Here is a 17,251-nt window from a genome sequence, read left to right on the forward strand (position 1 = left end):
CCCGTAGCAGTTTTAACTCCCAGGTACCTATTGCTGCTAGGTGAACACCACGGGGAAAGAAACTCTGCCCATATGTTTCTGCCTCTGCCGGAGATCGAAGTCGGGCCCTTGGGATTATGACCCCGGAGCGCTGTCCACTCAGCGGCGTTGTTGTTGTTATTTTAGATTCAGCTACTTAGAACAAAAGTTCCAAAGTAGCACGTTCGCGTACCACCCGTGTTAAACAGTTTATCCTTATCTACCCTGTCAATTCCTCTGAAAATTTTCTAGGTAGTGATCATGTGTCCCCTTACTCTTTTGTCTTCCAGTGTCGTGAGGTGCATTTCCCGCAGCCTTTCCTCGTAACTCATGCCTCTTAGTTCTGGGACTAGCCTGGCCTAGTGGCATACCTCTGAACTTTTTCAAGCTTCACCTTGTTCTTTACAAGGTATACGGGCTCCATGCTGGGGCCGCATACTCCAGGATTGGTCTTACATATGTGGTATACAAGGTTCTGATTGATTCCTTACACAGGTTCCTGAAGGCAGTTCTGATGTTAGCCAGCCTCGCATACGCCGCAGATGTTATTCTTTTGATGTGGGCTTCAGGAGACAGGTTTGGTGTGATATCAACTCCTAGATCTTTCTCTCTGTCCGTTTCATGAAGGACTTCATCTCTCATTCTGTATCCTGTGTCTGGCCTCCTGTTTCCACTGCCTAGTTTCATTACCTTACATTTACTCGGGTTGAACTTTAGTAGCCATTTGTTGGACAATTCATTCAGTTTGTCTAGTTCATCTTGTAGCCTCATACTATCTTCCTCCGTCTTAATCCTCCTCATAATTTTTGCATCATCAGCAAACAATGAGAGGAATGATTCTATACCATCTGGAAGATCATTTACATACATAAGAAACAGTATGTGTTCAAGGACTGAACCCTGCAGGACTCTACTGGTGACGTCTCGCCAATCTGAGACCTCACCCTCACAGTGACTCGCTGTCTTCTGTTACTTAGGTACTCCCTTATCCAATGGAATACCTTCCCTTTCACTCCTGCCTGCATCTCCAGCTTTCGCACTAGTCTCTGCATGGTGTGGCACTGTGTCAAAGGCTTTCTGGCAATCCAAAAATATGCAGTCTGCCCACCCCTCTCTTTTCTTGCCTGATTCCTGTTGCCTGATCGTAGAATTCAATTAATCCTGTGAGGCATGACTTGCCATCCCTGAAACCATGTTCGTGTTGTGTCACAAAGTTCCTTCGCGTTTGTGGAGGTGTGAGTATTCCGAATGTGAACGGTAATTAAGGTGACTAAGAGGGTGAGGAGGTGATTGTATAGACTTGCTACTGAGGCTTGGAGAGTTGATGAGGTTGACTATGTGTGGTGGGTGAGACAGAGGGTATGGAGTGGGAGCTAGCTAGACTTGGGGTGAAAGGTGGGGAGTGAGACGTGGGATGAAGGGTGGGGAGAGAGAGGAGGGGTGAGAGGTGGGGGGAGAGAGAGAGAGGAGGGGTGAGAGGTGGGGAGAGAGAGGAGGGGTGAGAGGTGGGGAGAGAGAGAGGTGAGGAGAGAGAGGAGGGGTGAGAGGTGGGGAGAGAGGAGGGGTGAGAGATGGGGAGAGAGGAGGGGTGAGAGGTGGGGAGAGAGGAGGGGAGAGAGAGGAGGGGTGAGAGAGGAGAGGTGAGAGGTGGGGAGAGAGAGAGAGAGGAGGGGTGAGAGGTGGGGAGAGAGAGAGAGAAGGGGTGAGAGGTGGGGAGAGAGAGAGAGGAGGGGTGAGAGGTGGGGAGAGAGAGGAGGGGTGTGCATGGGGCAGGAGAGGGGTGAGGACGGACGGACCGGCCACCGGAGGGTCTGGCAGTCTGAGGCGACGCTCGCCAGCCCCGCCACACTCCGCCCTTCACACCCACACACTACACCCACAAACTTCACTACACAACATGTTTCGCAGGAAGTTGACGGCTCTGGATTACACGAACCCCGAGAACTTCAATGTTAATGGTAAGCGCGCCTGATTGACAGGAAGTGAGCGGTAATCTGGGAGAGTGTTGAGGAGTGTGGCGAGTGGCCGCGGTGTCTCCTTGTTTAGCACTCTTGATGTACATGTGGCCACGTTTCGCCTCCTCGCTCTCATTCAACAACACCTAAGTTACTTTCCCTCAAGAGCCAGCTAACTCCCTGGCAAGGTTTACTTGACGTTTAAGTAAGATGTTGGGCTTGAGGCAGGTGTGTAGGATGATCTGCTGGCTTACCAGTTGACGTATCAGAGCTTGATGGTGTTGGGTTTAACTCTTGTCATGTATTGAGTATTTTGGGTTTAATGTTGGTCATTACGGGTACTTGGCCAAGTTGTTTATTTCTAGAACTTACAGCCATCAATGTCAGGTTTGGAGGGAGTTCCAAGTGAGGCAACTCATTTAAATCATGGCTACATTTTACCTGAATTTACCCGAAGGGTCACACTATCTCTAGTGGCCTTGACGAGGACAGGAAGCCAGCAGCATGTCAAGGATCTCCCCCTCCATTGTTCTTGATTTTATCCAGCTGGACTTTGAATTGTATCTGATAAAACAAAACTAAACCTTACCTAATACAGTACAGTACAAATAAACTTAATCAAAACAGGTATATCTATTAAAAGAAAATGACCATATATAGCTTGAGGACAAGTAATTGAATTTGATACAGGTTACTCTGTAGATAAGTGTTTGCCAGTGCATTTTACTACCTACTTAACCTAGCCTAACTTTGCCTAGTCTAGCCTACGGAATACAGCATCAAGTTAGAAAATATGATGCAGCGTGCTTGAAATACCTGTTTATGATTCGACCCTAATGTCCAGCAAACCTCTTCTAGTTGACCATTATTTTCCTGGTATATCTAGGACAAGTTTGGCTTGGTAATGGTTAGGGTAGATAAGAGTTTATCAATCAACGGTGCAATTGTAAATTACAATATCTATATTATTGGTATAATTTTAAAAAGACTTCAACTTTTTCAAAAAAATTTCTGAGGGTCTGGTAGTAAAATTGGGTTCGTTCTCGACTCTATAGAATTCTAGGTTCAAAACCCGGGCAGGACAGAAATGGTTGGGCGCGTTTCCTATTGCCTAATCTACCTGTTCACCTAGCAGTAGATAGGTACCCAGGAGTTGGTCAACTTGTTGTGGGGTTGCATCCTTGGGAGGGTCAGTAGTTTGTCCTTCAAGAGGGGGGGGGGGTCCTCGATATAAGCTTAACATCCATTTATGCACTGGCTTCCTGTTCCCTGACAAAATGAATTAAATACTGTACTCGCAGGAATTTTGGTATAACATTTTGTTTGTAATTTGTCAGATTTCTAGTTGATTTACATACTTTGCATGTAATTATTTTATTATGTAATGACTGGTCAGAGAGAGTGCCAGTTTTTGTGTAATGAAGGAAAATGCATGCTGTCAGCCTCCAATAAATTCTGATATTTGACTTTCATACAGTCAGCTTTAACCAAAGTAGATTATCTTGACCAAACCCTGGTCTCATGAAAGTATGGCATGTTTCACTGAAATTGTACCGTACAGTATATGCATAATCCAGTTAAAGGTTGAGAACACAACTTGAAAATGCTAGTTATCTTTTTATCAGTACTGTAATTTTAGACTGATTTTAATCCTACCCACATCAAAATATTTGGAAAACTAATGTGCTAACAACTTTACCCTGATCTAGCTAAGCATAATATACTTACCTCTGGCCAATATGGCTTCAGACCCCAGAAAAGCACCAATGATCCTTTAATATGTTTGACTTAATTCATACAGCTCCTGACACAAGCTAGGGCCCTGTAGGTTTATTTGTTGACCTGCATAAGGCTTTTGACACTGGTAGCCACAGTAACTTCAAATTACAGCACTCTCGGAGTCGGGATTCATTTCCTTCAATACCTGTACAGTGCTTGCAATCTTACCTCAGTGACAGGCACCAGTGAATGATTCTACTTCTCCCACACTACCAATTAACATTAGCATTCAACAGAGTAGTGTTATTGTTCCACTCCTCTCTTTTTCATTTAATCAATGACTTACCAAATGCCACTCACCACCTGAAGGCAATTCTATTTGTTGATGACAACCATCATTTTCTCAAATAATAATACATTTATTCTGAATGACACAGTGAATAGAGAACCTAAAAATAAAAAACTGTGGCTGACTGCAAACAAACTTCCTTTTAATATTGAAAAATATATTACAGTACCTGTGGTTTGAAAACAATTCCACCAATCAATTCCACTATCAATTAACAATATCTGTATTATTAAGAAGTAAATGGGGAAAACAATAATTAGGAGACTTAAAAGACTTAAACAGTAGGCACTCTTTAAAGTGCTTTGCCTTGGTAACACTTTATTATTCACTCATCTATCCATATTTAATCTACAGTATCTGCTTGAGGATCTACAGGCCACAATTATATATGACCCATTACTAAACATAAACAGCAAGCAGAGAAATAACGAACTAAGATTCCAGACATCACCCGGCACCCATAGTGCATTCCTTGAATGTTAAATACCTGTATCATTTCACACACAAAGTACTGTATACTCTATACAGTACCTGTAAAACTCAATGTTTCCTACAGTGCTATAACAACCCATGGGCACCATACCAGTATCTATTTGATATTCTAGAATGAGACTTGTCAATAAAATGGTTAATAAATGCTATGCACATTTACTATCCCGAATTATGGAATAACCTCCCAAATATGATCAAAAGCTGTACTTCAGCAGCTTAAATGAGAAATTGGGAAATATCTAGCATGTAACACATTTCACTTGCATTTCCTCATTCAATATATTGTATATCATGCTAATTTCTTTAACAATTCATATATGTTAGTTTAATTCCTCTTTAGTATTAAGTGTTTACCTCATCATACCTTGGAAAAATTAAACTACAGTACATTATTTTTAAGTTGTGCCCGAAATGCTTTGTGCATTAGTGGCTTTATTAAATATGCTCTTCATGTAACAACTATTCAGTATATTTTTTAAGTACAATATTTTAAAATGTTTTTTAGATATTTTTAAATAAAGATTATCATCTAGACATTGGGTAACATGTTCTCACTCTTGATGCTATTTTTCTTTAAGTGAGGACACACCACATACCTAAGTTAGCCAGAGGAATGTAATAAATATATAAGTAAATAAATATACTGTACAGCAAATTTTACCAACTATAGAAGTACCTGTATATTACAATTTGGTAATTGAATACCAACCTGAAGTTGACCAGTCTCCGTGGTGTAGTGGTAAGACACTCGCCTGGCGTTCCGCGAGCCCTTTGTCATGGGTTCGTATCCTGGCCGAGGAGGATTTACTGGGCGCAAATCCTTAACTGTAGCCTCTGTCTAACTCTACAGTAAAATGGGTACTTGGTTGTAAAAACAATTCTTTGTGGGGGTCGTATTCCAGGGACCTGCCCGAAATGCTACATGTACTAGTGGCTGTACAAGAATGTTACAACTCTTGTATATATCTCAAAAAAGTATGTGTGTGATGAAGTGCACAGGTGCATGAGTGTTATATTAATAATAATTGTAATTAAATATTTATTCTCCACAGATGATAAGAGTTTTCGTGACCTTATAGTTTGGCTTGAAGATCAGAAGATCAGGCACTACAAGATTGAGGACCGTGGTGACTTAAAAGCCATTGATTCTAATGACTGGCCTACAGCATACAAATGTTACCTTGGAGCCCTCAACTGTCCAACCAACCCCAATGATCGACCAGCTGTGGTAGATTGGTTACTGGGACTTTCTGTGCGTTTTGAGTATGGTGATAATGGTATGACATTTACTTTTGTTTAAATTTGATTAAAGTTAATTCCAGTACTTAAGATTAGAAAAATGTGTTCTGTAATATATTTAAAACCATGTTAAATGTTTGTCTCTAAGCTATAGTATTATTATACACTTTTCTCTTCAAATATTTATACAGTATTTAATATAACTCTCATACCTAAGTACTGATAGTCATACCCCAGTTAAATGCACTAGACCTCTACGACCCACCCTGGCCTACCAGGAGCTAGACCCAGAATCTGACATTAGAATGCGAGGGGAGTGAGGGGATTAGAGAGCTGCTCTTAACTGAGAAACTCCACCGGAAAGCATAAACATAACGAAACAAGCAATTGCAAGAAGAAAATTAAGTCTCCGGTGGTACGAGTCGAACATTGCCAGAGCATAAACATATCTTGTTGAACCTACCCACCTGCAGATGGCAGCCCTGGTTACTTGAGGGGGCTCACCTGCCCCAAACCACCCCAGCAACAATCTGAACATCAGAGGTCCATGGCTGTTCAGTATTCTCCCAGCAAGCATTTGAAATATTGCTGGAACAAAGGTGGAAGTCTTCAAGAAGCATTTAGATAAGTTCTTACAAGAAGTGCATTCACTGGTTGTAGTGAATGTGGGCCTGTGGGCCACTCCAAGCAACATCCTGTTGGACCAAGTTGTCACACGTCAAGGCTCGAGGAGAAGAACACCTGAAACCCTCTCCAGGTATACCCCACAGTAGAGAAAAAACAAGGAAGCTACCAAACACCCCATTAGAAAAGGACTTTTTTTTACATTAATGTTAATTAATGTAATGAAATTACATAAATTTCCAAAAAAAAACTGAGAAAGGTTCCACCAAGACCGAACGGTTCAAGACAATATTATTAAGTATTGGGTAGTAGTGCTCCAGGAAAGAAAAGACAACAGGAGACTCTGAAGTGAAAGAAAGAGGCAGAGGGCCTACTAGACTACCTCATAATGCAAATACAGAGAGAAATGTGAAGCCAAGAGGCCAGTTGCCTCACTCCTATACATGTGGTGGTACATCAGGTCTAAAGACTCTATATAGTACATAAATTTCAGTGGAGAGTCGTGAACCATCCAGGTAGGTCCTGCAAGTCACTGATTTCGTGAATGTCACATTTTTTTGCCCTTCCTGGTAGCATTATGAAGTTGTATGGCATTCCTTGTGCCCATTTTTTACCCTCTTTAGTTTCTTCGATAAGAGTTTCAGTGGTAATGTCTTTTGGTTTCTGACTTGCTTAATTGCAGATTTGTCCCAATATGTACTGTCTTATTACCATTGGCATTGGTGGAGCCTCTCTAGCTAGCTTTTGCAGTTATGTTCTCAAAGATGGCAGTGTATAATTTGGTGTTTGTAAGGATGACAAATGCCAACAAATAACAAGTTATTAAATTAAAGTGTAACATATATATATTGATTGAATATTTCAAAGTAATGTATAGGTCAGTACTTAATTTGTTTCTCTGTTCCCAACAGCTGATAAATATAAAAGTGAGACAGCCGAGAATGTACGCAACAGGCAACAGAGTGCGCCGAAGGTTGTGAACGTCAACCCTCTAGATATATTAGACTTCAAGAGCCCAGAATTTAGAGGCAAGTAATAGAATTCTTTTTACATACCATAAAATATCTGCTGATAATTAAAAACCTTCAGATTTTTTATTAATGTAAATAATATACTGTATATACATGTATAGTACCATGCATTTTAAGGTTTGGGATTAATATAGAGCTCATGAAATGAGTAGTTTTCCAAACATGCATTCTGCTGCTCCTAGAAGTACTATGTGATCTCACTGTGTCGTCATAAAATTATTGAAAAGTTATTTTTTTAAGCACAGATTCCATAAGAACTGTTAGTTCTGCAGGACCTTTCAGTGTTCTTCAGTCGCTAGAAACTGTTCATCCAGCTAGTTGCATTACTCTGAAATGTGTGTTCACAAACACACCTCTTAGAGCCCCAGTAATCTGAACTGCACAAGCATTTGAAGTATTTCCTGTATGTGCTCTTAACATATTTCAAGTCTTTTTAGTATTCTCGCTGCAATTATTGGAACTAAGATCCAAGCACAGCCTAGCCTCGTATATTTTGCACCAACTTGTAATGGCACACATTGAATATACTGTATTTAGTTTTTCTTAGTAAAAATATTTAAAAACTTTTTTTTTTATATATATAAAGTACAGTGATGCATCGGGCTGTCAATGTTTATATCACAAAAATTGTAGAACATCGGTTCGCACAGAAATATTTGTGCTACTGTACTAATATACATGCTACAGTATAATATTAGAACAGTAAGACATGCTAGTTTTGCAGTTATCACACTGTATAAACATGTTATATACAACTATCTAAGTGTTTATACCCTGTTACAAAGCACTAGGCAGTTTTGGAGGGTGTGACTTGTGATAACTTGGTTCAACAGGCTGTTGCTTGGAGCGGCCTGCAGGTGCACATATCCATCACAGCCTGGTTGGTCAAGTGTTAATTTACACACTGTACTTTGTGAAGTAGTCCAAACAATTTAAAACAATGCAGCTTACATTCATTGTTAGAAGTAAATATTTTCATTAAATATGCTTTAGTTTATGTTGTTATAATAATTTTTTATACATAAATATATATAAGATGTACTTTTCATTGCAGATGGAATAAACCGGCTGGCACAACAGCTAAACATAACTGCGCACCCTGACCACCTCATTACACTCAAAGCTATAAGTAAACTTGTCAGCACCAGACTGTCAGCAGAAGCCATACAAAATCCTGGAGAAGTTATCCATCAAGTATGTTATCTTACACTTAATTAAATTAAATGAACTTCTTGGGAGGGGGGTCTATTTTAGAATTAGGTTACGTTGATGGTTCAGTATAATGATTGTCCAGTTCAGTTCAAACACATTAGGCATAGGAATCTTTTTTTACGTAAAATTTGAACACATTGTATATTGGTAAATATTTTACCTTACAATTAGGTATATATAGTAAAAAAATTTATTTTTACTTTTTTTAATTTGCTACAGAAAATATTATCAGTACTAAATAGATTAACAATTGGAGTGTATTTTAATAGCATATAGAGAGATAACTGACTCCTCTATAGTTAAGTGTTAGGTAAGCACCCCTTTCCTCCACCTCCACTTAGTGTTTTCTTCCATTCTACTTCCTATACCACCTCTTCCACCCCTTCTTGTACTACCTGCTTCTACTCCACCTCTATTACAAACATAACAAACCCAGCATGTATTCATATTTCTTTAATTCATTGTATTCCATGCTCATTATAGCACCCTGTAATCATGGCTCCATATTCTGGACTCATAACATTACCCTGTTTGTATCTTGTGATATGTTGGTACCAGGATACTTTTCTTAATCACAAGCATGTCATTGAAATGTTGTGGGCTCTGATTGAAATTTTGATTACAAGAAATTGGATGCAATGGAAGGGTTCCACTATGGGATGTAATATGACCAATTGCAACAAAAAATATGGTAAGTAATAGTAATGTCTTATCACAGACATAATAACATAGGATAAAACATCCACACTTGTGTATTATTTATTTTATGTAAAGATTTGAACTACACAAGTCTTCCGCACACTTCTGAGATGCAAGTCTCGTCCAAACTATGTACTCAGACTTTGATAATGTACTCAGGGGAGTGCAAAAGACTTGGTGTGGCTCAAATCTTTAAATAAAATGTGTTAGTGTGGTTTTTTATCATGTAAAATATATGGTGTTCTGGTGTAAAGGATCGAAGCTGGATGCTCTGCAGCACCTTTTCCATTGGTGTATTGCAGGGAAGCTTTCAGTTTCTCCAGCTTTTCAATGTTACTAAACAGAGACTTTAGGAAATCCTGCTCTTTGACAGAGCATGGAGATGGGTTCCCCTCTGAGGTTTTAGACAATGGTTCAGGTTGGTTTCTCTTTCACCCTTAATGTGACCAATTGTGGTGGTGTCTACCTACAGGTGAATAGATTGTTGTATCCTCCTACCCAGTTTAAGGTAGATAATTCCAAATTTCTGCATTGTGTCCAGTTCTGTCCTTCAGAAGTAATGACCCGAGTAAAAAGGTCATCATAAGTTTCCTATCCCACCAAGCTCCAAGCTGCTGTATCCTTTTTCTGTGGTGATGGATAGGGAAAAGATAGGTGATTAGCAATACTCAATAATGAATACAGTATGTGATAAAGTATTTTGTATCCCATATCCTTCCTTATAATCAAAGTAGGAAATGGGAAACTTGATTAGTTCAAGAGAAAAAAAAAGGAAGTACAATATAGAAGGTGTATTGTACAGTATACAGTACAGGTATTTGACTTTCACTGCAACAATCGGCAAATATCACTAGATTCTCAGAGTAAGCTAAGATTCAAGTAAAGCATGGGTGAGTGGAAACTGACTGAGGATAATTTATGACTGGTTAACCAATGTAATTTATTATATTTTAGATGCTGATGAGCAGAGGTTATATAAAACCCATCCTCCAAATGGGTTAAATATATTTATGCAAGACTCATTTGCCCTCTTGATTAATGATTTGTACTTTAATACCTCATTTTGAACTTCAGAAAAATTGCTTCCCTAACTTTGAATATTCACTATGTAGTTTTTAAAACTATTCACACTTGAGACACCTAACAAACAGCGATAGGGTTAAAATATTAAAAAGTGATTGTTTTCTGTATAACCAAGTCTGCACTAAAAGTGTGCATAAATTTGTATTTGATTATTCAAATATCTATCATGGGGTTTTTGGAAGCAACTCACCTTAAAATAGGATGGTTTACAAAAATATTTTTATCTCTAGACAAATTGACCACTCACATTAAAGTTCATATTAATAATATTTGTTTTCAGTGCATTCATAAGTATTGTACTGTAATTGGTTTTTTCCACCCACAGGGCAAATCTTACCCCATCTTTGAGGCCGATTTGGGCTTCGAGACTGGAGATTATGTCCTTAATAATGCTGGAAAGGCATTAAGGTTAATTTACATTCATGACCTACGAGAACTTCAAACAAAAATAAATGAATGCATAGTAGCAGCTCAGAACATAACTGCAAATCCCAAGACTGACACCAAGCTGGGAAAAGTGGGACGTTAATACAAACACTTAAGAATTTGGCCAGACTATACCCGAGTAATCCGACATATTCGTATTTACTTCCCATGTCAGTGGAGAGTTTTTACTAAGAGATATGTTCATAGATACAGTATAGTGTGTAGAGAAATAGTTAGTTTGACAAAAGTGACAAAATGCTGTTTGATAAAACAGCAATAGTGTCCAATGCTGTTTGACAAAAGTGACCAGGTTTGTTGAACCAGCCAGAGAAATCTATGATACAATTATCTAATAGTAAAAACTACTTTTGGCATGATGTGCTTGATGGCATTCCCTAGTCGTTACATATACAAGTATGTTGCTACATCTAATTTATTTTTTCTGTTGACCTAACCGTTAGTGATAAACTCTCATGCCAAATACATACTAATAAACACCCTGCAGCTAAGTTTGGGGTTTCACATGACAACTCCACCAGTGCTAAAATGAGTTAATGTTCAACATTAATAATGCTCAAATTTTGTAAGGAAATAATATCCTATTGTTTAAAACCTGTATACACATCACGTTGAACAATGTAACCAAACTTTTCTTTTTTTCTTTTTACTCATATTCAGTAAATTTCTGTGATATGACAAAAACCCTGAAGACTATAATTCTGGGAAGTGTTCAGTGGAGTGTATTTCTTATATAGCCAATGTTATTATGAACATGTCTGTGCCTGCCTGATTGTTTATGCAGTAATTCATAAGGACTTTAAAAATAAAACATATTCAGTATTGTTTAATTCATTTACAAGTTACTTTCAGTACTTAAATATATGCACATTCCTACATAAATTCCTTATGGTAACACGCTGAAGACGATTGTCATGGCAAAGGTTGGTCACAAGGTATTTGTTCTCCTGCTCTTCTCAAATGGTGGGAGTCTCAGTAGTCTTGTTATACCCACTCCTGCAAGTGCTGAAAATACATAGATTAGGTTACTTGAATATCTTATAAATATACAAGTACAGTATTAGTGAAGATAGTGAGTATCTAACCTGGAGCCAACAGAAAAGCCTTCAAGAAGCTTAATTATTTGAAAAATGGGGTAAATTCTGCAAGTCCTTGGTTTTTAAAGTATTCATACTTTTATTCATAATATTCAATGGACATGATCATAATTTAAGATATTTGACTTTCACATACTACTGTCAATTGATTCACTCACAATTTGTAGTTTGTGATTTCCTATTTTTATCAACTGTGTTTCACTAACCTACCACTAAATATACAGTATAACAAACTTTATCAAAGTACAACATATTCCAGCAAATTTTAATGAATACAAAAACTATTTACAATAGCTGGTTTTACCCCACACTTAAATCTCTTAATATGCAACACCTTTCCATGCATCCCTAACCTGGCTATTTGTTTCTTAAAAAGATTACTAGAGGAAGATGCAGAGCAGGGATCTTAGTTCATGAAAATATCCCAACATGGCTTTGGAAATATTTTTAATTTAACTATTCTCAACAGTCTTATCAAATGGCTCTGTGGCTGACAGGCATTGTCATAGTAGCAATTTTGCGAGCGAGATATTGCAAGGACATAAGAAAATAGTATTTAATTTTATATAATATAGGTTGTATATAAGAAAAACTTAATGTATGGCCAAACAAATTTAATGCACATGTTAGATAATGTGCATTTGCATAAATCACAATGAAACTGATTAATAAACAGTAACCTAATTGCATGCGTATGTGTAGAATTTGCCTACAAGTTTGTTAATGTATTCATTAACAAAAGAAACCTTGTTCACTTGTTAGCAGTAAATGAGTAGTAAATAATTGTAAGCATCCATCTAACATCTCACTGGCTAATGCTATATAAGACTTGATATATGGCTTGGTTTTCCTGGATAAGTAATGTTAGTTTATTTTACAAAGGTCCATGATGTACTTGAAGAATTTCCTTCAAACACACTTAGTCTGCCTTGGAATTAAGGTACTGTAATATACATGCTAAGCAGTTTAACTTTGCTTAAGAGTCCTAACTAATTTCCCCTACCCCAACCTCTTTACACTATTTTACAATACTGTACGTAAATTTTTACCTGATATACTCAAGGGCTACTAAACCTAGTGGCCTCAATGAAGACAGGAAGCCAGCGCTTGTCGAAGGTCCCCCCCTTTCCCCATTTGCCTTGATCTTTTCTAGGTACCTGTATATTTTAAAACAATACAGTTACAGCTTCAGCAGTTCCATGGGTTAATAACCCTGTGGGTGAAAAAGCATCTCCTATTCTCAGTCCTACATTATGGCTTGTTGAGCTTGAAACTGTTGCATGTTAAATAATACACAGACACTTCTGTTATATAAGGAAGCCAATAGTGCAAAATAATCACCTCCAGCAAGTACAAAGGTGAGAGGTCTTCCAATACGATTTGTATTCCTTGATCCATGATAGGCTACATAGAGGGAAGCTCCTAGACAACCACCACCACCAACCAGTCGACAACCCAAGCAATCTTCAGACTCCTTCATTACTTCCTTCTCTGATGATTCTTTGCCAGCAGTCATTGTAAAGTTTCAACTGGAAAATAAGAATTTATTTTAATCATACTAACCCAAAATATATAATTTATATAAACCGACAATGGTTTAAATGCTTTTTTCTCAAATTAAAATACAGTACAACTGATGATAATTTCACCCATAGCTTTAAGAATATTTTTTTCTCTATCCAGTAACATCAAACTATTGTAAATACTTTTACTTGCACAGTGCTTTCTCATGATTATTCCATTATCTCATTTTTTATAGCAAACTGTAGTGTATAAGGAAACTAGTATCCTAGGCAACCTGTATCCATAACAGTATCAGGATCAGGTCGTTGGGTAAAATCACAAATATCTAAACTTTGGTGGTTAAATGGTTTTTATTGCTTCTTTAAACAACAAAACTAGAAAATGATAGGAATTCTTTAAATATGATTGAAAAATATTGAAACAAAAGATTACAACAATAATATTTCCATTCGGGATACTTGAACGTTTTCCAAAGTGGGTACAGTATGTCCTTTTGTAAGTGATGCCTCCTTGCTTAGATGCAGTACCTACCTACCAACAGGCAGGTAGGTACTGCATGGAGGCATCATCTTCAAAAAGACATACCCACTTCGGAGAAAGTTCAATATAGAATGACAAAAATCATCCCAGAATAACCCATCCTCCTGTTTAGATTGTACTTTATGCAACATGTTGACCGTCGAACTAAAATTTACGATGAAGGAAATGACAATGATATTGAAGCCTTTGATCTACATGAACTCCACAAATGGCAAATGCCTTGCAATATCGAAAAATGTAAGACCTTGCATGCAAGGCATAACAATGCACAACATTAGCCCGAGCAGACCGAGAAAGAAATGGACCTAGGAGTCAAAATCCACCAATCATTGAAAGCTGCACAAGTGGGAGCTGCTGTGAAAAAAAAAAGCAGCAAACCAAATCCTAGGAATAAACAAATGAAATTTTGACAAGGTAAGAGATAAGGTATAGTAGTTGTACAAATGTATAAATCTTTGATGTGCCTACATCTGAATTATTGTATCCAAGCATGGAGACCTGAATTTCAGAGACATATCTGGTTGAGAGATACAGTCTAGTATTTTAGTGCCAAGTGACTAGAATCGTTACAGAACTAAATCGCCTCTGAAGCCAGGAGCAGTTGGGGGGCACAGAGCTAACAACTCTGCAAACCAGGCATGACAAGGCTGACCTCATTGAAACTTAAAATACTGAACAATTTGCAGCATATTTATCCAGACCACACCTTATAAAGGTCAGAGGTAACACAAACAGGGAGCAACAGTTTCAAGCTCAACAAGCCACAATCCAGGACAGAAAACAGATGGATTTTTGCCCCTAGAAATGCTTACCCGCCTGACAGCTGCATGGACAGCTCTTCAGATTCGTAGTCCTGAGGTTCCGGGTTCTATCCCTGGTGGAGGCGGACACAAATGGGCAGAAAGTTTCTTTCACCCTGATGCCCCTGTTACCTAGCAGTAAATAGGTACTGTACCTGGGAGTTAGACAGCTGCTACGGGCTGCTTCCTGGGGGTGTGTAACAAAAAGGAGGCCTGGTTGAGGACCGGGCCTCAGGGACATTAAGCCCCGAAATCATCTCCAGATAACCTCAAGATAAGATTACCCGCTGAAGCCATAAATACTAAAACGCTGCTGGACAATATCATTAAGACAAATGGGGAACTTTCAACAAGCTGCTGGCTTCCTGTCCTCATTGAGACCACTAGAGATAAGTGGCCCTCAGGTAAATATACCTAACCTTAAAATATAAAGAGACACTACCAATAGGCAATTCAGCCATAAAGAGCGATTCCACAACTTGCTCATAACTAGGTACAAAATTATGTAACAAATTTTTCCATCCAATTTATTAGAAATAATGTACAATACATTGAATTTGAATAATTATAGTATTGGACCATGGATTACTGCACTCTTTAGAAATTGGTATATGAGAAGCTGCTTCTATTTGGATGCACATAGCCAAGGAATGCTGCACTCTTTTGATCAGACCATTCTCAGGTTAAGGTGATTAGATCAAGACATCACCCTCTCTCTCAAACCACTTAGATAGTTATCTAGATGTTGCTATGATCTGAAAGTATATTATAGTTCCAATAATAGCCTGCTTGTGAACTGGCAAAAGAACCTTTGTCCTAAACAGAATATTCTGAAGTTGTAACTATTGTATTATAAAGCCAAGGTTTAAAATACAAAAAGTCTAAGGTCTAATAAAATACAATTATTTTACCAATGGCATAGGTTTTCTTTAATGTTAAATTCCTGGGAACACGGCAATAGTTTTCAATTTTTATATTTCACAATTCAGAATAATACACTGGTTTAACCTAACTATGGATAAGGAGTTGATAATTGCACTAATTACATGGTGATGATTTTGAAGTGATCATAGGCACATGCACATTAAAAGAATACAACCCTATGGAGAATAATAATAATTAGATTTTCATAATGTGCATACAAAGAACAAGAGATGAAGGGATAGCTGTAGTTATGGGGAATAGAAAGCGTTATGCAAAGTGTTTTGGTCAAAGCTTAATAATGTATGTAAACAACATTGTTTATAGGTATAATGGGGTATAGGCTCATGGGGGGCTTAATGTATTGTAAGAATACAGGTCCATGGGACATCACATTCTATGGCTACAGGTCCATGGTACATCACATTCTAAGGCTACAGGTCCATGGGACATCACATTCTATGGCTACAGGTCCATGGGACATCACATTCTATGGCTACAGGTCCATGGTACATCACATTCTAAGGCTACAGGTCCATGGGACATCACATTCTATGGCTACAGGTCCATGGTACATCACATTCTAAGGCTACAGGTCCATGGTACATCACATTCTAAGGCTACAGGTCCATGGTACATCACATTCTAAGGCCACAGGTCCATGGGACATCACATTCTATGGCTACAGGTCCATGAGACATCCCATTCTATGGCTGCATGAGAACTAATTATATTAATAAGGACTATAAACACGAACCTAATTACAGGTGAGCGAGTTGGGTTCAAGCACAAAGCAGCCGTGAGGCCGGCCTCTGAGGTCCTGGTTTATCTGGTGAATATGAGGAGTCCTGTGAGTACGGCCAATGAGGAGATAGATCTCGTGAGTACGGCTAATGAGGAGTCTCGTGAGTACGGCCAATGAGGAGTCTCGTGAGTACGGCCAGTGAGGAGTCTCGTGAGTGTGGGTCGTGAGGACCCGAGAGGACTTGTGTGGATGTACGAATCGAGAATGATGTAAGTCACTTCGTACACGGCGTAGATGTTCGCTGGTATGGGGTGCATAATAAAGAAAGAAATTGACTTTATTTATTTATAGTTTACCTGAGCTTACCTGAGAGCCAGTAGCACTAGTGGTCTCGACGAGGACAGGAAGCCGGCGGCTTGTCGAAGGTCCTCTCTCATTTGCCTTGATGATCTTTTCTAGCTGTATTTTAAAAGTTAAGAGTTTTGGCATTTATGGCTGCGGCGGGTAGTTTGTTGAGCTGGATTGATTGATTGATTGATGAAGATTAAGGCACCCAAAAGGTGGCACGGGCATGAATAGCCCGTAAGTGGTGGCCCTTTTGAGCCATTACCAGTATTAAGAGCCGATACTGGAGATCTGTGGAGGTGCGACTGCACCCTGCGTGACTGGAGAGGTCTCCCGAGTTGAGCTGGACGCTGGCAAGCCCTTTTATATGGGGCATGACGTCATAGTTGGCGCGAATTCTGGAGTTTAACAATC

The 17,251-nt window shown here is 38.7% G+C and overlaps 1 protein-coding gene and 1 long non-coding RNA gene across 2 annotated transcripts; one reads left to right on the forward strand and one right to left on the reverse strand.

Moving 5' to 3' along the window:
* The first annotated feature begins 1,771 nt into the window (after positions 1–1,771).
* LOC123755467 (RNA transcription, translation and transport factor protein) lies at positions 1,772–11,687 on the forward strand. The gene is made up of 5 exons (XM_045738181.2): positions 1,772–1,976; positions 5,586–5,810; positions 7,308–7,424; positions 8,482–8,621; positions 10,747–11,687. The coding sequence occupies exons 1-5, from the start codon at positions 1,916–1,918 to the stop codon at positions 10,948–10,950; spliced, it is 747 nt and encodes a 248-aa protein (XP_045594137.1). The 5' UTR covers positions 1,772–1,915; the 3' UTR covers positions 10,951–11,687.
* Positions 11,677–16,817, reverse strand: LOC123755470 (uncharacterized). Its single transcript, XR_006772517.2, has 3 exons — positions 16,505–16,817; positions 13,304–13,491; positions 11,677–11,870 (listed from the first exon to the last, which is right to left on the reverse strand). It is a non-coding gene; the product is annotated as an uncharacterized lncRNA (long non-coding RNA).
* Positions 16,818–17,251: the final 434 nt, after the last annotated feature.

The sequence above is a fragment of the Procambarus clarkii genome, chromosome 20 (genome assembly GCF_040958095.1).
Source record: "Procambarus clarkii isolate CNS0578487 chromosome 20, FALCON_Pclarkii_2.0, whole genome shotgun sequence".
In the NCBI taxonomy this organism is placed as follows: Eukaryota; Metazoa; Arthropoda; class Malacostraca; order Decapoda; family Cambaridae; genus Procambarus; species Procambarus clarkii.

What these genes read in the sequence shown, in the direction of transcription:
- LOC123755467 (XM_045738181.2), top strand. Translation starts at nt 1,916, where the DNA reads ATGTTTCGCAGGAAGTTGACGGCTCTGGATTACACGAACCCCGAGAAC. An exon ending in CGAGAACTTCAATGTTAATG is followed by an intron (nt 1,977 to 5,585) that starts GTAAGCGCGCCT and finishes TATTCTCCACAG; the next exon opens with ATGATAAGAGTTTTCGTGAC. An exon ending in CAAGAGCCCAGAATTTAGAG is followed by an intron (nt 7,425 to 8,481) that starts GCAAGTAATAGA and finishes TTTTCATTGCAG; the next exon opens with ATGGAATAAACCGGCTGGCA.